General features: G+C 34.8%; 3 protein-coding genes and 1 pseudogene across 8 annotated transcripts; 2 read left to right on the top strand and 2 right to left on the bottom strand.

Moving 5' to 3' along the window:
• Positions 1-1,363: 1,363 nt before the first annotated feature.
• Positions 1,364-9,524, bottom strand: LOC133689608 (delta(14)-sterol reductase). The gene is made up of 13 exons (XM_062109532.1): positions 9,326-9,524; positions 9,124-9,241; positions 8,966-9,036; positions 8,777-8,833; positions 7,821-7,912; positions 7,065-7,112; positions 6,573-6,693; positions 6,427-6,473; positions 4,540-4,621; positions 2,425-2,501; positions 2,203-2,322; positions 1,796-1,870; positions 1,364-1,704 (listed from the first exon to the last, which is right to left on the bottom strand). Exons 1-13 carry the CDS (start codon positions 9,365-9,367, stop codon positions 1,551-1,553), a joined length of 1,104 nt encoding a protein of 367 aa, XP_061965516.1. The 5' UTR covers positions 9,368-9,524; the 3' UTR covers positions 1,364-1,550.
• A 50-nt stretch (positions 9,525-9,574) lies between these two features.
• On the top strand, positions 9,575-12,311 carry LOC133689609 (L10-interacting MYB domain-containing protein-like; annotated as a pseudogene).
• A 1,982-nt stretch (positions 12,312-14,293) lies between these two features.
• LOC133690354 (histone deacetylase HDT1) lies at positions 14,294-17,237 on the top strand. 2 transcript variants are annotated; one of them, XM_062110621.1, is made up of 10 exons: positions 14,294-14,452; positions 14,603-14,673; positions 14,753-14,964; positions 15,089-15,102; positions 15,199-15,246; positions 15,327-15,502; positions 16,165-16,272; positions 16,383-16,473; positions 16,797-16,920; positions 16,985-17,237. In XM_062110621.1, exons 1-10 carry the CDS (start codon positions 14,440-14,442, stop codon positions 17,043-17,045), a joined length of 918 nt encoding a protein of 305 aa, XP_061966605.1. In that variant the 5' UTR covers positions 14,294-14,439; the 3' UTR covers positions 17,046-17,237. The 2 variants fall into 2 exon arrangements, with proteins under 2 accessions (XP_061966605.1, XP_061966606.1); XM_062110622.1 differs by lacking the exon at positions 16,985-17,237 and having other exon boundaries at positions 16,383-16,519; positions 16,797-16,856.
• Positions 17,238-22,025: 4,788 nt separating this feature from the next.
• LOC133689610 (splicing factor U2af small subunit B-like) lies at positions 22,026-24,813 on the bottom strand. 5 transcript variants are annotated; one of them, XR_009841326.1, is made up of 6 exons: positions 24,396-24,813; positions 24,202-24,283; positions 23,764-23,890; positions 23,235-23,673; positions 22,766-23,099; positions 22,026-22,341 (listed from the first exon to the last, which is right to left on the bottom strand). XR_009841326.1 is itself a non-coding variant. In XM_062109533.1 (5 exons), the coding sequence occupies exons 1-4, from the start codon at positions 24,723-24,725 to the stop codon at positions 23,277-23,279; spliced, it is 936 nt and encodes a 311-aa protein (XP_061965517.1). In that variant the 5' UTR covers positions 24,726-24,813; the 3' UTR covers positions 22,026-23,099; positions 23,235-23,276. The 5 variants fall into 5 exon arrangements, 3 of the variants coding, with proteins under 3 accessions (XP_061965517.1, XP_061965519.1, XP_061965518.1); XR_009841327.1 differs by having other exon boundaries at positions 23,066-23,099; XM_062109533.1 differs by having other exon boundaries at positions 22,026-23,099.
• Positions 24,814-25,942: the final 1,129 nt, after the last annotated feature.

Here is a 25,942-nt window from a genome sequence, read left to right as displayed (position 1 = left end):
ATACCAGGAAAAAAATGCAGTATAGAGAAAGAAAATAAAGAAGAATGTTCTTTTGGTGATTATGGATGTTGTGTTTCGTACCTGATGATGATTCTTGGGTATTTATATATTTTTATTATACATTTTACTCATAAACTAATAATGGAGAATAATTGTTTTATTATGAACAACCATACAACTAACCTGTAAGATGAACAATTCAGGTAGATGTCAACATTGTTAATTTATAAAATTAATAAGACATTTAAATAAGCCACACTAAATTAGTAACCTGCAAACCAAAGAATCAAGTGGACAATTATGGTGGTTTGAACATTTTTAAACATTGTTTGATGTGCCATGTTCGTTGAAAAGGATTGACGGGTTTTGGCGTTATTGAGCTTGGTTTAGCTACCATTCTCTTCTCTTCATGGATTGGGCTAGGCTGCGCCTTGTTTTTTACCTCCTCAGTTTGAGCATTTTTTTCTCCCTTTTTTTTATTTGTTATTTTCTTCTTCTCAGATGGCCTCCTTTTTATCTTTGGTTGGCTTTGGCTTTGACTTTTCTCTTTAATTGGGCTTTCGTTTGGGCTAGGTTGGTCCTTGTTTTTCACCTCCTCAATTTGGGCCTTTTCTCTTCGTTCTTCTCTTCTTCTCTTTAGTTGGGCTTTTATTTTCTCTTTGATTGGGCTTTCTTTTGGGCCCTCTTCTTTTCTGTTTGATCTCTTCTTTGCTCTTTTTTCCTTCTTAGCTGGGCTTTCTTACCTCCTAGGTTAGGCCTTTTTTTCTTTTTTCTTCTTTCTTTTCTTCTTTTCCCTCTTCCTTGGTTGGGTCGTTTTTTTCTTCCTTCTCTCCTTCTTTTGCTGCTCTGGCTCGGTTGGACCTCTATGTTGTTGTTTGATTTTGCTAATGTTGGGCTCGGTTAGACCTTCCCCTCTTCTCCTTTGTTGTTGTTCGTTTTTTACAGCTTGTTTTTTTTTAGAATTGAAGAGTTTTATACATGTAAAATATCTACAATTAATTTATGGCAGTTAATTTTTATCTGTTTTTAGAGAACAGTACAACAGTAAAATACATGAATTATATTTACAACTTTCTATCCAGGGCTTTCCTGTTTCATTGAATAATGATATGGACTCGTAATTTTGAGAAAGAAGAGGCATCAAACATTTTTATCTCTATATGATGCTGTTAAAATTTGGTGAAAATGTAAGTAGGACATCAGTATACTACATTATTGCAGAATTTTAGCAATACCCTACACTCTTTTCTTGCTTTTATCTGACAAAAAATAATGGGGGATATAAACTCGCTTGGCTGGAGGCCAAGATTCATTTTTTTTGAATTCTTAGTTTCCAGCATCAAAACCAGGGGACTAAATCAAATCATGGAAAAGTTTCTCCCTTCATCTTCAGAACAAACACAAAATTGTGTTGATCGTTTCAAGCTGAAAAGGCAAAATGATCGCCAAATTGCTGGTTGTAAATCCTACAAAGAAACATGACATACAAACACCAACCACAGGGTTGCTCGTACACTTGAGTTCTCCAGCACTACGGCAGAAGCTTTGTCTCAGTAAACGTATGGCAGTATTCTCCATGGAACAAGTCTACAGTATTCCACCCATACTTCTTTGTACTTCTCTGCACAGCGAGCCTCGTCTCTCCTTTCTCTCCATATTAGAAGGATAAGAAGATAAATCGGGTAGAAGTATGGGACTGGAGAACTGCAAAAAGGTGAGCATTTTTTGTTGGAAGCTGTTTACTTTTGAATCATCTAATTCTATAGAAATTCATATAAAGAAATTGGAAAATTACCTTATTCCACAAGGCAGACTAAAGGATAGTGCCAACAACAGGTCACCCAGGTAATTACAATGCCTTGCAACCCCCCTTGAACACAAAAAACGTAACGTCAAGAAGATGCATGAGATGAACCATCATGGATGTTGTTGCCAGAACCCATGGGAAATGTGATGCTTCATGCCCACCCCACACCCAGATCCCTCAACAACAGCAACAATGCAGTTGTAATAATAATCCATCAGTACAGGAGTTGATGCATAGCCTAATTGGTAACTACACCTCTCCTCTGAAGAGAACATTATAAGTTCAAATCTCCTCTCCCCCAAGGTATAAAAAGAAAAAGAAAAAGAAAAAGGAAACAGTTATGCTGGCAATACGAGATAATGAAGAAGATATCGACGATCAAATTGAAATCTCACCAATAACCAGAAGCAAGCAGCTTCCCCCCAACAACCTTTGGCGGCTTACCCCATATAAGTGCTTTGGGATTCTTCTTGAAGACATGCTTTTGCTTGTTAGCTCCTCTAAATACCAGATATCTGCCCAGTTTTATGCCAAACAACTGTAACTTTAGTTAATGATTTGAAAGAAGTCAAATATAAGTCACAATAAGAGTGAACTACGCATTGCCAGAAATTTACCCAATCAGGAAAACAAAGCAATTTGCTACAACAGCAGCAGTTGTCAACTCCACTTTGTTACCCAAAAGCCACCAGCCCTATAAACATTGACAATACACAAACTGAATGGTGTCCTTTAAGTCTCGTATAGGCTTTGCCATACCTCCCAAGTGGTAGTAGCAGGCTTAGTAATTGCAATTTAGTTATTGAAGACAATGCCTCACAATAATAAAAAGTAACACTGATCTTGCAGGCGTTAAACATGCATCAAGTGGAAAGGTGAAACAAACCGTAAGGCTAAAAGTGTTGTTTGTGCCTCACTATGGAAACATTAAAATAAGCACACATGAATTTAATGTCGTTCAGTTACCCCACCAAATTAATTTTCACTACGAAAAAGAGATCACAGCCACTGATCTTACATGCACAAACAAAGACCTCACACACCCACTCCCAAATCCAATGCACCCAGCCAATCCCCCTCACTTAGAAAATCCAACAATTTGGAGCTCCTCAAAACTACAAAACAATATACCTCTATGCACAAAATTTATCAATCAACTATTGCAAGGAGATCAAGCACCTCTATCGCTTCTACGACAAAAAGGATGCCTTCATGACCTGCAAAACTTCTCAAAGATGCTTTGAAGTAACCAACAGAAACTTCTCAAAATATGAGACTTCATCTTCTCTTGGGCCAAATTTAATCCTATTCATAACAAGGGTCTTCTACTCTGGGTCAAAGCCAACAATCTTTTACTACTATCTCTATTTATCGAGGCAACACCAAACTATTTCTTGTTGTATAAGAAATCTTACATTAAATAAGAAATCCATCCACAACAAATAATCTTGTAATAAATAGGAAAACTGAAATATTGTTTAGAATAGGAATTCAAGACAAACCCCATCTTGGATCAAATTCCATCATGCATCATCACATCATCTTCAAGTTGAATTTCGTGCATCTTCAAATTTCATGATCATCAACATAGAAGCCATCAACAAAATACAAATAAAATTTACTCTTTTGAAAACTTAGTATAATGATCATTAGCAATCATGTCTTCTTAAGGCTACAATGTCCGTTATCTTTAATTTCATGATCCATATAAACTACACACTCTAATACTAGTTGTCATGCAAGTTACCACAAAGCAATAAAACAATTATATATGAATTTAAGCAATAAAACAATCATATATGAATTTAGTGTGGTTCCACTACACTTACTACTCAAATTAACTCCCACTATCAAAAAGGGATTTTAGTCACTGATCAAGCACTCGCACCCACTATCCAAATTCGATTACACCCAGTGTAATATTTCTCACCACACAACTATCTCCAAACAGACCCACATTTGGAGCTCCTACAAACAACTAAAATGCATACCATCATGCCAAAAAGGGCCAAACTACTTCTAAAAAGAGACCAAGGAACTGCTTCTACTACAAAAAGGATACCTCTATTACTTGCAAAACTTCTGAAAGGTGCTTTAAAACACAACACCTCAAAGCTTTTAAAAAAATCTTCCCATAACAAAAGTCTTTTACTCATCGGCCAAAACCAACCTCATACAGGAGTCTACAGGCCTCTCTTCAGAGAAGCAAAACCCAACCATGTATCTATCATATTACACAGAATCCGCATTAAACTAGAAAGCTCTCTACAATAAGAAATCATACTAAAAATGGGAATTTAATACAAATATCAACGAAGAACTTTAAGCCAAACAAACGACCTAGTTAAATAAAACCCATAATGCACTTGTAGAATTCTTTACATCTAATAAATTATGAAGCATGTATACTAAAAGTGTAGGATGCACCTTTCAATTTTCAATCCCACAGCCAAGTGTGAGTTGGGCATATGACTTCCCTTTTTATAAAACATTCAATTTATTTTACAAAACACATAGCAGTATCTTTTGCCAGAACCTGGTCAATATGCAATAACCATCTATTGATTGACACTACAGAGACTCTGACTATGATGGGTTAATTAGTCATCCATGAAAATGGAAATATTACATTTCATTATTAGCTTAAGCAATTGTCCAAAAAACAGTGATTGCAGTGCAACAAGAAACAAACAAAGTTCTTCCACATAAATGTCAAGCTCACAGTCACTTGCCTGGATGCTGAAAGTAAAAGGAATCCAGACCAGGTCTCCAAACACCAACATGAAGCCTAATCTCTCAGCAATTATGTCCCATCTGTAAAACAAAATAGGTTAGTATGCGAACACCAAATAAAGAACCTTAAAATTATAACCTAAAATTGAATTTAATAACAAGGAAACTTTTGGGTTCTGTAACTTTTAGTGCTTCAATAAGAAAGGGCAAGTTTATGGACACATCTTTACTTTATTTCATTGTATAATTCGCATGAATAGTCCCTAAAATCCTCATTTCTGTCAAGTGTCAGGAATTAGTGATGTAAATTTCAGGGTAAAAATTTCTTACGCTACCATTTGTAGCATTACAATTCAGATGGTGATCACCCAACTAGACTTGCATATGCTATGTTCTCATATGATGAGATCATGAATCTCTAATGACTTGAAAGAACAAATGTGTGGTGTTTGTTAGGAAACAAGTGCATTGAGTGTGGCTGCTGACCCAAAGTCTGATTGTCACAATATGCATGCAATCAAGTTCCATTGAATATTACAACGAATTTTAGACAAGAGAATTTTAGAGCAAATTACAAGGTGCAAAAAGTATTGGAAACGGTGAAAAGAAATCTTAGTCAAAGCAATGAACCCTGTGCTAGCATTTGAAAGTAAATTTCAGATTTAGCAACACCACATGCAGAGGAGCAGGAACAACTGGCAGGCATTGTAAGACAAGTTGATGAATTCAATGAAGATGATAAAGCAATAGATTTTGTACCGGAAAAAAATCGAAGCATCACAAATTGCATGGTTTAAAGAAGAGGACAATCAGATCAACTTCATCATTCCTCCAAATTCATTATTATAGTTGAGAAGACTATTTGCCAACACAAATACTATTAGAGGCCATACAATTGCGACACTTGAAGACTGTATCTTCCTAGAAATAAAAAAAAACCAAGAAAGAATTCATAACCTTCAGGTTACGCTACAAGGTGTTATTAGTCAGGTGCAGCTTTTTAGAAAGCCTGTTCTACCAACCACATATTCTTGAAATACATAAATCTAGTAGTTCACAAACTTTCCCTGAGTTTTAGCTTTCACTTTGGAAACTTTGAAGTTTTAATCCAACAGATAATTTAAGAAGTATGAGATAGAACTAAAGTGAAAGTTGGGACATAAGTATGGCTTCTTGGAATTTACCTACCCTTTGCCTAAAACTCATCCCGAATTACTTAACGGTATCTGCATATAATACTCACGAACTGATATTCATAAAAACAGAAGTAGCATTAATTGGAAAAATTTTATGTTAGGGTCTGTATGATAGCTATTTTCACATACCAATATTCACAACTAGGATTCCTTGTAAAATTTAAGGGGGACTAAAGTTGGCCATATTTTAGAAATTCCTACAAGGGACTTTGGCTTAGGCCGGCTGGAGAGCTTATGTAATATATACAAACATCGGATGAGCTCAAGGAAAATCTTTGCACTGCTCAGTGCTCTAGTCAATCAACTAGATTTCCAAATCATTTTCTCTGTTTCTTTGTTTTGATACATCAACTAGATCTCCCTATTGTTCTACTTTTACATATGCCTTTCAGATTTCATATAAGTTGAGTTTGTATAGCAGAACAAGTAGGTTAATATTGTGTGATAATGTTATGGCCCACTTGCACTAAAAGTTCTGTTTTCTCTCCTTCCCTTGCCCTTTTTCTCTCTCTCCTGTTGATAAACAAGCTTGAACTTAAGTCTTCCAATCTGAGCACAAAACTCGAACTGGAAACCACAATCAAGCTTTGTCATTCCTATTTACCAGTTTTCTGCAGGTTTACAAGTATAAAGAGAAAAGAAGAGTATTTGAAACAATTTCTGCAGCAGAGGCACAGGTCATGTACTTACGTGGAGGTCATGTACTCCTCATAAAAGAAGTAGTCCAGGATGTATATCTGAAAGCAGGATGTAGACAGAAATGACATTCAGCATCCAATTTGATGTGGAAGAGAGATGAGAATAAAATCATGTACTCCCAAGAATTGCTAAATTACCAGACAGAAAATTTGGTAGAGGATCATCGAATGGCTCAAGGTGGTGCCCTGAATAGTTTTTGCTAGAACTGATAGATTGATAAATAACCATCCCATCATTCCAGATCTAACAAAGAAGAATCTACAGAAGAGAACCACCATTGTTAGTCCATAATCATGTCATCTCTTTGCTACTAACATCAAAATTTCAAGACGCAAACAATGATTTGCACATATGTTAAACCATCTTATCTATGTTGTTATCAGCTGCAAACAAAACCTACAGACCAATTAGGAACAAAGAATATCCATGCTATTACTGCATTAAATGAGACAGTAAAACAAAGAAAAGCACCAAGTACAGTAACAGATATAGCAACATAAAGTTTGATATCAAGATTAAAATCCTAGAGACTATCATCATATGATTGCTGAATTGCATGAGCATTGATTAAGATTCTTATCAGGTTCCACAGAAGAAAGGCCTATACAATTTAAGACAGGATCACATACTTGAGGTCAATGCCCAAAAAAGAAGGATTGAGCTGTACTCCAAACCACCTATTGAATGACAAAAAGGGTAATACGTTAACATAATAGATCAAAAAAGTATTCCATCAGGGAAGCTAACAGATACACAGGAGATGAACCTTTTATTTTCACAGACATTATGCTGAAAATTTATTGAAGAAATCATCGAAAGTTAATTAAGCAGGCACAGCGGGAGCTGCCACAATGAAGACAAAATTCAATGATGCAAGGGTTGTTGAGGGAACAGGAAACTTTATGCTCAAGAGTCAATTCCTTGTGCTCATTATAAACAAATAGGTTGGGTAGAAACAATGGTGGTAAATTGAGCAGTCCCATTAATCTTAGTTTGTTGACCAAAGGTTGACATATAAAAGCCAGAATTGAATTTGATGTTATTATAAAAATAAAAAACCCCTTTAGCAGCCATATTTTGGGTTGCATTGGATGACAGAACCAGGCAGCAGTGAGATTATCTAATCATGGAATACATATGTAGCTTGGATTCTGTTGCCGTGTAAGATAGTAATATTAGGACTAAGCCTGCCTCTTCAAAGTTTACTCTTCCTCATTCACAATTATGTGCAGTAAACTAACAAAAAATGAGGATCTTCTTTTAACTACAGGTAGGAAACAAAACGCAAAAAAAAAAAGGACCCTGAAGTCATTCATATAATAAATTTGATCAAATCCTGCTACTCAAATTGGAATCTCTTGAATCGAGTTATTCTTCTGGAGTACCAGTCATGTATTAGGTTTCCTGTAACACAAGGCTTAAGGGAAGAACTCTGATTTCGTGACTTGCAACCAGCAGCATAGAGTGCTAACGTCACCTAAAATGAAAACAGAGAGTTAGAGGAACAATTAGAAAGCAACAAAAATTGTTACTTCGAAAATAAAGAAAAGGTAATGAGCAGCAACTATAATTCTGTCAATAGCAAGGTATGGTTCATGCTGAAGCATCCAAAAACTAATCACTAGAACACATTGAGCTTGAATTGGCACGTGTACTTCTTTTAGTTTGATTGGACAACAGAGAGTGCATTTTTTTAGTCTGGTGGAAAATATATTAAGGAAAATCTAGAGGCTTGAAGATAAAAAGGCCAAGGAGTATTACAATTAGTAATGGACACCAATGACAGTGCATAACCAATGCATTTCATATGGATAAAGATTTTCTGTTTCAGCATAATGATTGAATAATTAATGTATGTTTGCCTTTAATGATAACATAAGATCTAGTCTCATGGGGTTGAACTCAATAAGCCAAAGGATGGCACTGCCCTCCTAACCTCCTGCTTTTCTGAATCTAAATCTCTGTTTTTTTTCTTTTTCTGAAAGGGCTTCTATAGAAATCGATAGGTGTAGAGAATTGCCCACATCATATCACATCATTCTGGTTTCAAACATTGACCACTGTTTGCATTTGAGAAATAGATCATGGTCATTATCTATGCATGGTCGAGGCAGTGCCGCATGAAGCTCGACAATTTGAGAATTGAGAACAAAGTTGAAAAGTAGTAGACAAGTTCAGCAATGCTTAAACATGTCTAATTCATGATGTATGTTGACCTGCGAAACCCTTTCATATGAAAAAAAGGAAGAAGAGCTAGACTTGCACTCAAGAATATTAAAATGGATATTCGTTTATACCCTGAAAGCTATAAAACTAGAAATCTAATTAAAATATAACTTACTAGAAAACTGAAAATGAATGTTGCCGATAGGAGCTCGAGTCCTCTTTCTGATATCACCTGCACACATTATTTGAACATTAACTAACTAATATGTGGAGTCAAAATAGAGCAAGAAAATGTGAGTGTACATTTAAAAACAAATGGCAAAGTTAAGAAAAGAAAGGGAAAATAGAGCTAAAAAAAACGCACAGTAAGTGATAAAAGTTCCATCTTAGCACCAACACCAAGAAGCAGAACCAGCAACAGCATTGAGAACAGCCCTGTAGAAGAAAAGACACAAACAATGAGCCCATTTCGACGAAGAAGGAATATAGAGCAAATGAAAAAAAGTGTGAACAAGCAACGACCATTGCAACGATAATGGAGACGAGAGCCGTCTTGTAAAGTGACACCGGGAACCAGTTTGGCAGGGAGTACAGATCCAGCAATAGCGAGGTAAGTAAAGAATGTTACAAGTATACCAACCTATACATCAAATCAAATCCATTTTGTTAAAGTCGGAACAAGATTCCATGACATAATGATAAAGAAAAGAGCCAGTTTACTTACAGATTTCCAAGAGGGAATTACAAGAAGATAATCCAGATCCATTTGGAAATGGGTCTCTCTGTCTAGGGCAGCTTTTTTCTACTTTGCTCTACTGTATTTGTTTACGTGGTGGCTTTCACGTTTGCGGTCAACCACAGTTTTACATTGTTTGGTTCCGAAAAGAGTTGAGTTTTGTGTTGTGGGACCCACAACAAATTTGAGTTTAAAACGCAGTTAATTGCGCAGCAGTGTAGACATGCTTTTGTGGTTGGGGTTCTTAAGTTTGCCCAGAGTTACTATAAAATGTCAGGGCTGCCCTGCTGGTCTCCTTCACCGTATGTAAAGAAAGGCAAAAAATGACCCCCTTCTTTCCCTGAGAAACCAGCCTGCAGAGACGTCCTCTAAAAAGCTATGACTCTATAGAGAAACCAGAGCACCTAGATCTACAGAGCATTCCCCAAGCCTGCAGAAAAGGCACTGAACACCAACATTTTGTTCAACGTTAATTACATCCAGAACGACAACATCAGACTTCTTCCTTATTTCAGTGAGTTCGATGCATTTGTTGTTTACTGCCATTAATTACTTCATTTTATTTGTTATAATTATCGATCTGTTGTTGCCATGTTCAAAATCTATCTTCTTCCTTAGCTTGCTTCAAGGAATTTACTGTGCATGTAATTTTTGGTTTATTAATTCATGATAGAATGCAATGACTAATTAGTTTTTTGTATACATTCTGGAATGGGTTCTACCAATTTTTTCTTTTCTTACTGTAATTGTTTATTTATTTATTCCTGTCATGATTCGTAATATATCTGAAACTATTTATCATTAATGTAGTTAGTGAATCTGCCATCAAAATGTTGACATTTGATGTCATATAGTCTCCATAGAAGTTGATTATCTTCAGTTCAAATGGTCTTCACCGACAATTGAATTGGTCATTTCATGCCAATACTACAGTCGGTTTATCTACACTCTTGCAATGCTACTCTAACTCACCTGGTGCAAGGGAAAATGATTAATACTTGAGAGATTACGAGTCTGAATGAATGATTAACCTGTAGCACATGACTGAAATTTTAATATAAAATAGTAGGGTAGCAGGCAATGACTACTTTTGTTTCACCATCACTATTTCATACGGATGTCATGTTTTTGGTTTTATATTCTTAAGGCAGTCAGGAATTAGAAGAAGAAAGTTTGGTAAATTGCTTACAATGGCTTGGAGAGTTGGCCATTTTTTATTCTATTTTACTCTAATGCAATGTTTGCCGCTTTCTTTTCTCTTTTATGATTGTCTTTGTTTTTGAATTGTTTAACAGCAAGTTAAATGTCATTATGTGTGCATCTTTGTATTCTTTAAGTTCTTCATACCTTTTGTTTTAACTATATTGTCTTTCTAATTTTACATCTCACAAATACTGAATACCATTTTCCTGTTCTGTCAAGCTTTTGGTAGCTACATACATGTCATTCGTGTGTATTGCAATCCAACAGTAACATGCATATTGCTTGCACATTCATCCTAACATACTATAACTAATTGTATTTTGTTTTAGTCTTTATAAGAAACATATGGATGGGTTGGAAAGTCACGACAAAGCTTCTTGGACCAAGGCAATGTTGCACACATTTTGTGATATATGCATCAAAGCTATCGAGAAAGGGATGAGGCCTAATACTCACTTCGACAAAGTTGGATGGAAATATATTATCACTGCATTCAAAGAACAAACTGGACATTCGTTCACTAAATCACAACTGAAGAACAAATGGGACGGAATTAAAAAGGACTAGAGGATTTAAAAAAGGCTAATATCTGAAACTGGTGTTGGATGGAGCTCTGAACTTGGTACAATCTCTGCATCTGATGAGTGGTGGAAAACTAAAATACAGGTCTATTTTTTAGTAACTTACTATCTTAAATGAATTTTGTTTTCTTTAAAATCATGCAATCTTAACTTGTATTTGACTATATTTTGTTTATTATTGTTAGGAAATTAGAGGAGCAAAGAAGTTTAGGCATGTCGGCATAGAGCCAACATTGTGTGGAAAATATGACACAATGTTCAATAACATTGTCGCGACTGGACAACATGCATGGGCCCCATCTCAAGGAATGATTTTTGAAGAAGATCAAGGTGGTGATGGATTGGGAAATTCAAGTAATGTTGTCATAAATCTCAAGGAAGGAATTGGTGATTCAGAGGTGGATGTTCTTCCTGATTTTGTGGAAGATGTTAGTAGGATGGTGCTGGTTGTAATGTCCCAAACAGCAGTAGCAACCACAGTAGTGTTAAAAGAAAAGCTACTGAAACCTCCATACCTCGACCTCAAAAAAAAAAGCGGGGGTCTGGAATGGGAGCTAAGTTATTCTCACGTTTAGATCGACTTCTTGAGAGTGTTTTGACAGTGAATTCAAGAGACAAGAAAGGATGTAGCATTGAGGAGGTAATGGAAGAGTTTCATTCAATACATGGTGTTGACTTCGGAAGTCCAATACACATCTTCGCAACAGAATTCTTCCGTCGAAGAAGCAAAAGGGAGATGTGGAAAGTAATGGGAAATCTTGAGAGAAAGTACTCTTGGTTGAAAATAATGTACGAACGACAATCAAAACAGTAGAAAAAAGAGGTCAATTTCTATCTCTTCATTTGAGTTTCCTAATTTTACATACGATAATTCCTTAAGTTATGTTGATATTTACAATTTATTCCTTCAAATTACTATTGTTTGTGTGTTGTTTGTCTTATCCTTAAGAAATATGTTATGTGAACCATATGTTAATGTAAGTTATATTTTTTAACAGTTGTTAGAGGGGAAAACAATGTTATTGCTGTCTACTGCTGTGTTCTTGGAAGGATCGCAATGGCATGATAACTTCACATTGAATGAATCAGGCTGTGAATCTTTTATTTTCTGTTCTTTACTTAGTTCATAATGAACAGCTGTTAAGTTCTCTAACGTGTATGACTAATAAAGAGAAACATCTTTGAAGTTTTATAGTGGATTCAGACATGCACGCTTGTTGTTATTATAGGATTTATCAACGTAGATTCATTTATTAACCTAAACTTTATTTTTAAAGAGAAATCCTACTAAAATCCACATTCTATGACTATTTTTTTCAAAAAATGTGTAAAAATTCTTTTAAGCCTCACAAATAAGAGTGAGATGGCTATAACATCTCTTGCATCAATAAAGATATGACCTCAATTGGTATTAGTGTATTACTCCTTCAACATCAAAAGACAAACACCAAGAGAGAAGAGAACACTACGGTTTAATGCGATATCTTAACTTGCAAGGATTGTCACTTTGAACTAATGATAGATTTATTACCAAAAAAACAATTATTATTCTTACGAGTCATATAACTCCCACTCATAGCTATATAATCAAGATTCATTTAATGCTTACCATTCCTAATTCACTAGTTTATATTTCAAAAAGTTCATACAAACAAGGTGACATTTGATAGTCTGAAACAAGAGAAAGAAATGATCGAAAAGAGGGTGTAACAGGTGAAGAAACTAAAATAATTGTCCAAAGTATTATAATAATCCCTTTATTTTATGAAGATACAGGTGAACAAGTCTTACTATAACTATGGTATAAAACATTCATCCAAGATAACCTCGTGGAGAATGTCCTAAGAGAAGGATTTTTATCAATTATTGATTCACTTTACATCAATCAACAAAGAATAACACCAACATTTGTAATTCTTCAAGGATTTGAAAGAGGTGAAACCTCCTTTTTTTTTTTTTTATAGCAGTAGAGGATAAAAGGACCGGAAATTCTACCTTTTATACTTAAGGATGATGAAGAAGTTGTCCCTAGGTTAATTATGTATTACCATTCCATCTTCAAGCTAAAATATAATCTTTTATCATTCGTTTAGTTTTTTTTTTAATTGGTCCTAATGAAAACTTTTTGTTTATTTATCTTAATCATGAAACTCTAGACAAGTTATTTGCCTAAATGTTTGCACCACACAATAGAAGTTTCCATCCCTGAGCAGAGCTAAGTGGAGAGTGAAGAGGATCGGTTAAAAAAATAATGTTATTGTCCTATATAAAGGATTCTACCATTCTTGCCAAGTTATAATTAATCATCTTCAATATTTTCTATAAGTTACCATATCCCAAAAATCTTATGATATAATAGATTAGAATGTATGAGATGCATTAATATAAACAACTCAGAAATTCATGTAGTTCTAGAAGCTAATTTAGAAAGTCAAATATTTGACTGCCTAAATGGCTAATCAAAACTTTAAAGATCTCTTCAATAAAAATCTTGTCTCAAAAGACCAATATGGTTCGATTAATGAAAGAATTAGCCAAGATTAACAATGCGCTTGTTATAATTAAAATTGATTTAATTCTTAAAGAGATTAGAGCTAAGAGTCATATAAAAAAATTGCTTACAATTCAAAGATCAACAAACACAACATTATTATAGCTTAGGCAACAAAGTCAAATAAAAAAAATAAGCTGTAAAGGATCTTTAAGTTATTATTTTTAATTGTGATCATATTAAAACTAGAATAAAAACACAAAATCAAACGAACAATTTATTCTAAGAAATTATATATATTAAATTCCAAATTTATAGAAATTTTTTGATCATATGAAATGTGATGTATAATAAGGCTCCAAGTCTTTTTATTTTTTTTAAAAATTAATTTAATAATTTTAATTAACTTGAAATCTTATTAGAACAAATAAAGATGTAAAGAAAAGTTGAAATTGATGCTTCGCGAGTTGTGTCCTATGCTATAAATATATAGTATTGGGCCCAACCGTGTAGCAATATAATTTTTCAGGGGTGTTTTTGTAGTTGTGATAGTTAATTTTTAAAGTATTTTTTATTTATAAATATATTAAAATAATATTTTTTAAAAATTTATTTTTAAAATTAACGTATTAAAATAATTTTAAAATAAAAAATTTTATTGATTTAAAAACTCGCGTTAAAACACTGTCCCAAACACTCTTGAAACTCTCTCTCTCAACAAAAAGAAATAATAATATAACCTTTTCTTTCTAGGCTCTTTTAGAAGAGAAAAGGTAAAAGGAAAAACCCTAACCGTGTCTGAGCAATCTCTCTCTCGTTGCCAAACGATGGAGTTCTGGGGTAAAACAATCTCAAACTTGCTTGCATTTCGATCGATGGATCCATTTTCTACTTGTGTGATTTTTGGTTCTCGAATTTTGCATCTTGAAAATAACAGAAATCTTGACTTTTAATTGATGTTTTCGCCATTTTGCCGTTTGTTATGCTCAGGTGTTGAGGTCAAAGGTGGCGAGCCCCTTAGGGTTGAAAGTGGTGATGGCTTCATCCTCCATCTTTCGCAGGTTCTGAACGGGATTTCCGGTGAACTTTGTTTGACATTTTTACATATTTAGTTGTTCTTCTTTGTTTTTTTCTTGACAGGCTTGCCTTGGCGAGGCCAAGAAGGACAAAGGGAATGAATCTGTCTGCCTATATGTGAATTTTGATGATCAGAAGCTTGTTCTTGGAACACTGTCTCATGAGAAAATCCCTCAAATACCTTTTGATCTTGTCTTCGAGAAAGACTTCGAGCTCTCACATAACTTGAAAAATGGGAGTGTTTTCTTCAGCGGATATAAAGTTGCTCAACCCGAATATCCTTTTACACAGATTAATGTTTCATAATGCCTTTTTTTCAGTTTTTATAATTCTCATGTTACTGGTTTTCTGTTTTCTCTTCTTGTTGTCTCCTTGACTGCCTTCGTGTCATTTCGTTACGAGTGATAGCGACGGTGAGTCATTTTGATGCATTTCCATTTTTTTTTTCAATTCTGAATTTGGGTTTTTTCAATGGTCCTTGAATCAGCACCTTTTTTTTTACCTTTCAGAGTTTAATTCTGATGGTGAAGAGGATCTCCCAGTCCCTGTTGATAACGGTAGTGTTAATGTTTGCTTTGTGCATTGTCTTGTACTCATTTCCACCTGACTTGATGTGATGATCTTTTTTAATTTGTAGGGAAAGAAGAGGCAAAGCAACCAAAGCCTGAAAACGAAAATGCTGCAAAACCTGATTCTAAGCAGAAGGTGAAGATCGTGGAACCGAACAAAGAAGGGAAACCCAAACCAGAGAATGATGATAGCAGTGATGAAGAGGATGATTCATCTGATGATGGCGAGTCAAGCGATGATCAGGTAGTGATTTTTGTCTGTAGGCTGTTATTTGAGTTTGGCTTCCTGCTTGCACATCTCTGACCTCTTAAGGCAACATTAGCTGAAACACTGACATGAACACACCAGTTAAAGTAGGCTTTGCTTAATTGCGGAGAAAATTGCAAATGACCTACAGAAGAGTGAAAACTATGTGCCAGCTGCATAAGGATCTCTGATACCCATTTATGTTCACTGCGAGTGATCCATCCAATTGCATTTATTGCTCAATCTTTGTGTGAGGACTTGTCCCATGGATACAAAATATGGTGCTTTGCTGAGTGTGAAATCAATCAAATTATCAGTTATCTAACCAGTTCCATTAGAGAACTAATTGTTGTTGGTGCAATGACTATTAATTAGTTACCTATATGGAAGTGTATTTGTTTTAGCTAATCTTAACTGATTCATGGTCATGTTTGGTTGCTGTATTGGTAATCAAGCATATCTTTTCAAGATTAATTTTCCAGAGCAACGTTTGTTTATTAGAGTTGCTTAGTTAGAATGGTTTGTTTTGCCTTTTGGAGTTTTTGTTTTTCTATGTTGAGTTGAATTCATGGCTAACCATTCACTGCATTTAGTTGCTTGTTATAGATTGTAGTTATGACATCTTTTGATTTTGCTAATTTTCATGGTAATTCTTTCAGGCAATGATGATGGCCAATGATGAGGATGAGAGTAGTGAGGACGAGGATGATGAAAGTGATGAAGAAGATGATGACAGTGATGATGGGGATGTGAAGACTCCAAAGAAGGTCGGAGTGCTTGTATCCTTGCATGTCAATATGTTTGACTTAAAACAATATTCCTGCGTTTTTCCTGAGGTTATACTGATTGGGGTTGTCTGTGATTTTTACTATTGCAGGCTGAAGTTGGCAAGAAGAGATCCGCAGAATCTGCTTCAAAAAACCCTGTACCTGATAAGAAGGCTAAATTTGTAACTCCTCAAAAAACCGGTGATTTTCTGTCTCATTGCCTGTCCTTCTTACTCAAGGGATAATGGTAGTGTGTTTTCTTATTCATTTTTCAGCCTTTTCGCATTGATTACCTTTGGATAGCATTTAATTGTCGTCTCAGATGTAAATATTGATGCCTTGGATGGGGGATTGGTTTGCGATCTTATTTCATGTGCTTATACATCAGTTCGTTTCATCTGTTCTTTTTGTTGGGTGCTATCATGTTTTAACCAATTTTGCCTACTTAAATGTGCATGATTTAGTTCGATACCCATGGTGTTAGTATTTTCAAATTATAGATGACTGGCTGACTGATTGTGCAGATTTGAAGAAAGCAGGTGTCCATATAGCAACTCCTCACCCTTCTAAACAAGCTGCAAAAACATCTGCTAACAGTCAGAGGAAGGAGCAGGCTCAAAAATCCTTTTCTTGCAACTCCTGCAACAGGTATATTACATGGTCTACTTCTGAGATTAATCCTCTCCAGAGTCTTACATTGAAATTTTTGCAGGTCATTTGGCTCGGAAAACGCTTTACAATCACATTCAAAGGCTAAGCACAGTGCTGCATAGGATGGTTTTTTAATTTGCTCGATCAGCTTGATGTTTTCGGGTGTTGCTTATGAGACTGAGCTAGATTTAGTAGAGATGTGAAAGGTGGTAGTCGTTGATTATGTTTGGTTCAGCGGTTTTATTCTCCATGTTTGGTGGACGGTATCTTGAACGATCTGGTTAAGAATCAATGTCAATATATTAGTTGCGGAAGCCGAAACTGAAATTAGATGATTTATTTATAGAATCTGTCAAGGATACATGAAGTGAAGCACGTAATTATGGCGCATTCAATGCTAGCGAAATCCATCTCACACCTTCGAGCGTGCTCATGGTAGTTTAGTGGAGCAGGTTCTAACTTGTTTGCGTGGTTTGAAATCAATGAAAAGCTTACTAAACGAGTGCTGCAAAATTTTGCTGCTCCTCGGGCGGTAAACTTAAAATTGGAATTTTGGGTGGTGGCCGCTCTTCTCTAGCCAGCCTTTGCATAAGAACATTTGTTCTTTAAAGTTCTTAGCATCTTCCCTCTTTGCCTGTTATATTTCATACCTGGTATAACAATAACAGAATAAGCTAAAAGGGAAAGGGAGTCAAAACATTGCAAATATTACTATAACCAAAGATATTTGGCCTGGCTGATTGGGTAGAAGTTTAGTTTTTAGTATTTTTAGATCAGTAAAAATACAAAAATGCCCTTAAAGACCTTGCGTATAGGGAAAATTTTGGGTTTTTCAGTTAAAAAACCCCCTCTGCCTTTGGTCCAAGAGGAGTTGTATTTTAAGGTTTTTTTTTTGTTATTATTAAATGGACTAACTCTTATGTTATAATAAATATTAAAAAATAGTAGCTGTAACGTGCACTTGTCAGATATTTGGTTGGTTGTTATCTTTGGATGGAGTGTGTGATATCGCATGATGGCTAAGCAATAACTTACGGGGTGATCTTTGATTTTTCTCGGCATCCCCTTCATTTGTGGTCGATGTGTGTTTTTGATGGATATTTAGTTTGATACTGGCAATCTCTCTTTTTTTTTTTTTTTTTTTTTTTTTTTTTTTCTCTCTTCTTGATTTTCATGTTCAGCTCTTTAAATTTTCAAAATATTATGAAAAAAATAATATTTTCAAAGCATTTTTACAAAAGCAGCTAATGCATTACGAAACACATATTATAGCCTCACATTTTTCTGCATGTTCTAAATAAAGGCTACTGGTTTGTGGTAGAAAACAACTATGATAGTATATAGGAAAAATACTTATGTTTAGTATGCTAGATCTTTGGCTCATGCAATGTTAGAGTTGGATATTTTTTTTTAATGTAAGAAAAACGTTCAGGTATTGTTAACATATTTTCTAATAGAAAAAACAATGAATTGTGTGGGGTTGAACTAATATTACTTGGTTGACTTGGCGGGTCCAAAAGAATCTAGACTAAAAGTAAAAACGTAGTTTGATACAAAAAAAAAAAATTAAACATCTTTTTTAAAATAGTGAGATAACAACATATTGAATTGACTCGGGTTAATCTTTCAAATACATGACCCAGGTCATAAAACTGTGATAATCTCATATAAATCAAATTGAAACAAATTATAAGGCTCAATTTTCAATCAACCTAATGTTGAAGGATGGAATCGAAAATAAATTCAAATACAAAAGGACAAAAAAATCAACCTAAGATCGTGTTAAACCGCGACCTAGGTTATGAGACTAGGATAACCTCATAGAAATCAAATTGAAATAAATTATAAAGTAAAATTCTCAAATAAATTATTATAAATCTATAAATAAGGTATTCAAAACCCACTAGTGGATATATTTTTATGCTTAGTAGAGCGATTGTGTCTTAAAAATACTCTAAACACATGTGCGTCATAAGATCCACGATAAAATTAGAGTTTATAGCTCTTGACAAAGTTAGAGAGGAAACTGAGTGACTTTAAAATTTATAAGAGGATGTTTCATGTTAGCCAAAGCTAGTTACAATAATTTGTGTCCAATGTGATAGCTAGTATAGAATTGAAAGAGCACAGAGAAACATGTATAATGATATACATTATAGACATAATATTATTGAACATTTTCTCTTGAATGCAGTTATTTTCGTGGACTATGTGAGATCGAAGGAAAATATTATGGATTTGCTTATTAAAAGTTTAATAAGAGAGTTTGTGTATATTTTATTGAGGAGAAAGCACTCAAAGCCTTTAAAGATAAAAACGATGTGATAATTACCCTATCTAGTTTACTAGATTTACCAGGATGAAAAATGGTCCAAGAAAAAACTAATTCATATGATACTTTCATTATCATTCAGAAATAATAAATTCTCTATTTATTTCTATGATTAATGAAGGTGTTAGCTATAACATGACAAGGATGAGTTATGTTTTTAATGATTCTCATATCTTGGTTTACAAAGTAAAGTATAGTAGAATATTCTTAGAGAGATTACCTATATGAGAGAAATATAGTTGTTTCTTTAAAAATTTTAAAAGGTTGAATTCACTTTAGTACTCATGAAATCAGAAGATGTTCAGGGTCAAAATAAACACAATCATGAGAACTAAAAAAATATTTAGAATAAGAGCTATGTGAGTATTATTATCATAATTTACATAAAAAAAAATCAAATAGTTCAAGACATAGTGTTTACTAATTAGCTAAGAAAATTTGATAGCACTATATAAAAAAATGTTCAAAGCTAAAAGCTACCTATTCTAATATAGTGATCTACAAATTCATTTCCTCTTTAAAAATCATCACGTCTTCATACATTGGTCAAACAATTTTCATTTATATAAGGGATTGTTGAAAATTGACTTTGACATCGGTAATGAATATATTTAAGGCCAAAATAAATTTAGAATTCACTTATATTTGGGGTTAAGGTTTTGTTAGAAAATGTTATTCAAGATAAGTAATTTAAGACTAAAAATTATGAATGCATGAGAAATTGATATAAAAAATCATTGATTGATAAAAAAATTTAAATCTAGAATCATAATCCCACATTGAAAGATTATAAGATTTTTAAGTAATTTATATAGTTGGTCTGTAATTCCATCCCACAGTGAAAGATTATAAGATTTTAAAGTGGTTTATATAGTAGTGGCTTGGAAGTAAAAATTGAGATTGTAGAACAAAATTTCTAACCACTTGAAATTAATATAACTTGCTATATATTGTTTATATTTTATTTGAACAAGTTTTGAACAATTCCATTTTTTACCGACAACCGGCAACACATGCTATTGTCTCTCTCCTCTTCTCAATCAATCTGAAAATCTTCTTCCCAACAGTCTCGGTGATGTTGCGCCTACGATGAATAGATTTTATTGGCATCAATGCACCAAGGTGCTAACCTTAAATAAATAAATAAAATTACTATCTTATAGTTTAGTTAAAATTATATTTATCTAGTAAATTTTAAAAAATAACAGTTTCCAACTTAAATAAAAATAATAATTCAAATAGTAGAATAAAATAACCACAGTACCCCATATATAACAATGAGAGACAAAATGACAAATCATTTCTCCCCCTCCTACAATCCCAATCGCCGACCCCGACCCCCTCTATCCCTTTCGACCACCAGATCAGCCTTTGGTTATTGTTGGTCGTACATCCTCGGACTGTGAAACTTTAGGGATTCTTGTTGTTTTGACGATTGTTGTTATTTTCTTGACAAGCACAGGATCGCTCTTGATCTCCGCTTTAATGGTTGGGTTTGCTCTTCTTTATGCTCATGGTGCGTTTAGGGTTCCTGATGATTTGTTTCTTGATGACCAAGAGCCTGCTAATGCTGGTTTCTTGTCTTTCCTCGGTGGCGATGCCTCCTCTGCCGCTGCTCCTGCTGGTGTCGCTCATGTTTGATGGTGATTGAACGGTTTGATTTCTGTTTCAGATTAGTGGTGAAAAGATTCATTGGTATCACAGTTGCAAAAGATTTGATAAGGTTTTTGTAGATCGGAATGAATTGGGAATTTAATGCAGCATTAGATCTTTCAAGTAAATGATATTTGCTATAGGTTTTTGAGTGATGGGTTTTCAAATTCATTGATTCAGAAATGGACTTTGTTGTCTCTTTGATTTCGATGGGGAAGATGAGCATGAATAGGACCAGCTCCCACCATTCAAACCTTCGAGTAAATCTCATGTTCAGAAGCTTAGCAGAGAGCAAAGGTAAGTTTTTTTTGAGTACGAGTATCAGGTGAAACTCCAAAAGAAGCAGTAGAGAGATGATTTGAAAAGGTTGAAGGAGACAAAGAAGAGAGGCAAAGATAGCATAAATGATTATCATGACACAAGGGAAGATGAAGTTCCAACACCCGTGCTGATTCCTTTGGCCGACTTTGTTCTCCGGGTAGAAGGATGTGCAAACTCGACTTGCATGTATGACCGTATCTGTAAAGCTAGATTAACGGGACTTTGTTTTCTATTTGTAGAAGGATATGCATACGAGACTAGGGCATTTATTTTGCACAAAATACACAGACGGTGGCAAAAGATGATAAGGTGATGTTTTAACAATAATGGTGGCGATGACAAATGTTGTAGCAGGTAGGGTCGTGTGATTGTGGTAAAATATATTATGAACTAAAAATAATTTTCAACAAGCTACACTAAACGGTAGAGGTTAACCATAAAATATTTTACAATTTTCCTAAAATGTTTTAGACAAGTACAGGGGAAAATTAGAACAATATTCCATGCAAAACAAACGCCACTGGTGAGTGAGAGGATGAATACAAATAGATTTCTTTTATAAAACATGTGAAAACTACATGTATTGCCTCTGTTAAATATTGGAAAGGGAACTAATCAGACCTAACTGAAGGACTCGATTTAAAACCCACGTTTATTCAGGATTCCATTGCTCCCAAATTCACTTCTACAACTAGATCATGACGGCCAGAAGCGGCACCTTCTACCCTCTAAACATCTGACTTTTAAATGATAATTGATGAGGTAAAGGGTTCCAGACCGGTGAAAGAGCAAACACTGAACAACAAGCATAAAATAACTATTTTGATCATAAGCTCACAACACAATTTCCACTCGATGTGGCAAAACAACAATCCACGAACTTGACAGTAGTGCATGATAAAAACAAAAACACGATTACCAATATCCCAAAGAACTCAATCTGTATTTCATTTGAAGAATCTACATATGACAAATGATTTGGAGCCATTTCACCTTGTATGGAAGTGTCAGAGTTTTCCTCATCGTACAAAGATCCAAGAGCTTTCTTGATGCTTCAACAACATTAAAATGGAACTCCACTAAAACGCTCTGCAGGTAAACAACAGCCCAACCTGTATACAAATATCATTGTAAGCTGCCAAAAGAGATTGAGGCCGATCCTGGGAAGCAGGAAAGCCTGAACCTGCAAAACTAGTAAAGTAGGTAAGTTGAGGGTTTTTAGAAGAAAATGAAATAATCATATAAGGGCAAAAGACAATTCCAAATTGCTGTAAGATTTGATCACCCATCCTGACTACAAGGAGATATGAGTTAATTTGATCAGATAAAGCCTCCTCCTTGGTTTTTTTTTTTAACAAAGATTAGTTATATAGAGCTTCAAAACATCTCTGAGCAAACAATACTCTGTGGTTTTAGAGAGAGCAGTCAATTAAAACAGGTATTTTGTTTGGAAGTTTTTGCTAAAGCAGGAAAAACAATTTTAATTATTTTTTAAAATAAACCTCTTGTATAAAAGAGATTGAACTATCAATGTACCTATCAACCTTTGAGGTTTTGAATTTACTCCAGAAACAGTTCCACTATGATACAACACTGACAATGCGGGTACATCAGCTTAAAATCTACATAAAAAATCAGGTATCATACTTGATAAAATAAATTTTGAACAGTGGAAATAACTTGCACCAACATGCATGTACAATCAACTCCAGTTTAAAAGGAGAGATCTTAGAAGGATCTAAATATATTTTATGCCTTTGTTGTTTCTTTTTTAGTTCATTCCGTTTCGTTTCCTTTCAATTTAAGATGGTGATAGGGGCAAGAAATTGAATTTACTTTCATAACACAAGACACTGAACCTGTACTCCACCTGCACAGTGGAAATGGTAGTGAGGTATATTTTCTGAATGGGCTGTCTCATAAAATAAAGTTGCAGCATTTCTTGTCCAAGATAACGAGTTTTGTATTAAACAAACATAAAGCAGAGGGAAGCAAAGGGACAAACCAGACGTTTCCAGGTAGGTCCCTAGTATCCATCAAGCTCCTACTAGTGCTGGGCATCATCATAATGGCCACCATTCTCAGCGAAGTCACTGTTATCCCTATCATTTTCAGGGTTTCTGCTATCACCTCTACCACCAGAATCTGTCTGTTCCTTTTCCCTGTTCCACTTTTCAATCTTAGCCCTTCTTTCAGCACTACTCTCTCTGACAGGACTCCTGTTTCTCCTCCCCCCAGGGCTACTTCGTCCTCCCCTGCGTGCAGGACTTCGGCTTCTAGGCCTCCTGCCCCTTTCATTGTAATGCTCCCTGTCATCCTCTCTCCTATTCAAACCACGGCCACCATGTGGACGCTCCTCATGACCACGGTGCCTATCAGGACTATGGCTTCTACTGCGGCTACGTCTTCGTCTGTTCCTCCCAAATAACTGCCTCCTCAATTCCCTAAAACCGACAATTAAAAAATTGGTTAGACCACCAAGTCCCCGAGTATTGGGATATCTTCTGGATAAACAATTAAGGTGAGAAAGCCACCTGCTAATCTTCTTAAGATGCATGAAGTTGCAGTAGCCACCTCGATTGCAAACATTTTCCTCATATTGCCTACATGTAGCTTCACGGAAATCCGTGACAGGAGAAAAGTCAACAATGATGGGTCGCCCTGGCATGTTGAGGGTTCATGAAAATATCAAAATGTGCCTCCATATTAAACTCTTCTTAAAACACAGCCGAAATATCATATAGGTAAGCTATTTCCTACTAATACTTAGAACAGAAGCAGAACCAAAACAAACCTGCGAAAACATTTAAAATAGGAAAATCCAATACATAAAAGATAACTGAAAGTTGAATGATTAACAAGGAATTGTTTACAACCATTAAAATTAAAATGATAGCCATACGTTTAATATAAGAATAACAATAAACAAAAACTCACAAGAAAAAAAGGGAGGGATTATGAATAGTACTAACCTGCATAAAACCTTCCGTTAAGATTGCGAAGGGCATTAGCAGCGTGCTCTTCTTCTCTAAACTGGACATACACATTACCCACCTGCTTACACAAAAAGTCCAAAAAAAAAAAACAGCAAACCCATTAAATTAATTCAATGATTTTACTTTGTTTAATTCAGAAAAAAAAGAGAAGAAGAAGAAGAAGAAAGTACCATGTGGTCAGCAAGATTATCACAGATATTTAAGCTCTCAATATCACCATACTTGCTGAGTTCTTCAAACAAATCCTCATAAAAATCCTCAAAGTGGTCTTGGATCTTCCGGGGATCGAGGGACTGGGATTGAGCCTGAGGATCCACTCCAGGAGTGAGCATGTCAGGTCTCTGGTACATGTTGGAGAGCAACAGGGTTGGGCTGATTGTCGGCTTTGTGTGGAGTCTTGAGCATCGATCACCATGTCTGCAGGCTCCGATCTTGAAGTAAAAAGGACAGTTCACCCTGTCTTTCTCTGTCCCGAATATGGATGCCAAGTGCTCCGCCATTCTCTCTCTATTTCTTGACGATTCAAGTCTAGGGTTTTTTTTTTTTGCCCTTTCCCCGTGCTTGTGCTAAATACCAAAAATTGCGTGTTTCGATAATCAAAGATCAATTATATTGTGTATTAAGACAGTACATATATATATATTAAAAAGATCGTCATAAGACCACGTTAGGAGGTTTGCCCGAGAGTTTAAGGAGGACGGTTTAACATCTTCTATACACAGGCACGCGTGGGTTCGAACCCCACTGTGTGCATTTTTCTTTATATGTTGTATGAGTTAAAGCATGAAAATGTTCATCAAGCTCACGATACCCCCTGCTATTATTTTGTATTTTATCAGTTGACCAGGTTAAAAAAATTATTTAAAACGCTTTAGTGACAAGAATTACGTGAGATAGATATTCTAGTTAAAAAAATATATTTTAAATACTTTAGTGACAAGAATAATGTTATATAGAAATTTTAGTTTTGGACATTTGAATGAATCTCTTATGAATTCTACTAATCTCAAGTAACTTAGTTAATGGAAATATATAAATGCTAAAATTGCTTCCTTTAGGAAGGTAAGGACACCAAAATTGTTTCCCGACTTCTTAGCTCTATTAAATCTCATATGATCAACAATTTTTGTGGGTTTATAATTGCTAAGACAATATGAAATTACCTTCTATAAATTTATTATCAATTTATTATCAAGATAATTTTTTCTAAAAGTTTCAATTGGAGTTAGATATTATAAACTATTGCCACATAAATCTCTCTATTGAGTAACTTTATTATAAACTTATCAATTTATAGAATGATTATTCTAGGTCGGTGAATTCTCATGTTCCCAAATAACTTGAGCATTACTACAAACGGTTCATTATGAGAGTTAGAGGGATCAATTATTGATGAAGCTTCGATATAAGTTTGAAAATACATGAAGTGGTTAATCAATCACCAAGTTATCCCATCTTTAGAGGTTCGCTTGGGTGAACTCTTACGTGAAAAATAACATCTCGCCTCATAGCTTGGCCTTGCTCAAGATGTTGGTGGTTCTGGGATGATTAATATAACCTATATCGTTTAAGTTAGAGGATGATCTAAATCTCCATTACAATGTTATAGTTGCATGGAAATTGGGCACTTTGCAAAATATTGCAACAAGAAATTTTGTAGTTATTACATGAAGCAAGGTCATATTATTAAGCATTGTTTTGTCTGCCCTAAGAATTG

The sequence above is a fragment of the Populus nigra genome, chromosome 3, assembly GCF_951802175.1.
Source record: "Populus nigra chromosome 3, ddPopNigr1.1, whole genome shotgun sequence".
Lineage (NCBI taxonomy): Eukaryota > Viridiplantae > Streptophyta > Magnoliopsida > Malpighiales > Salicaceae > Populus > Populus nigra.
This window is presented reverse-complemented; position numbering and strand designations above follow the sequence as displayed.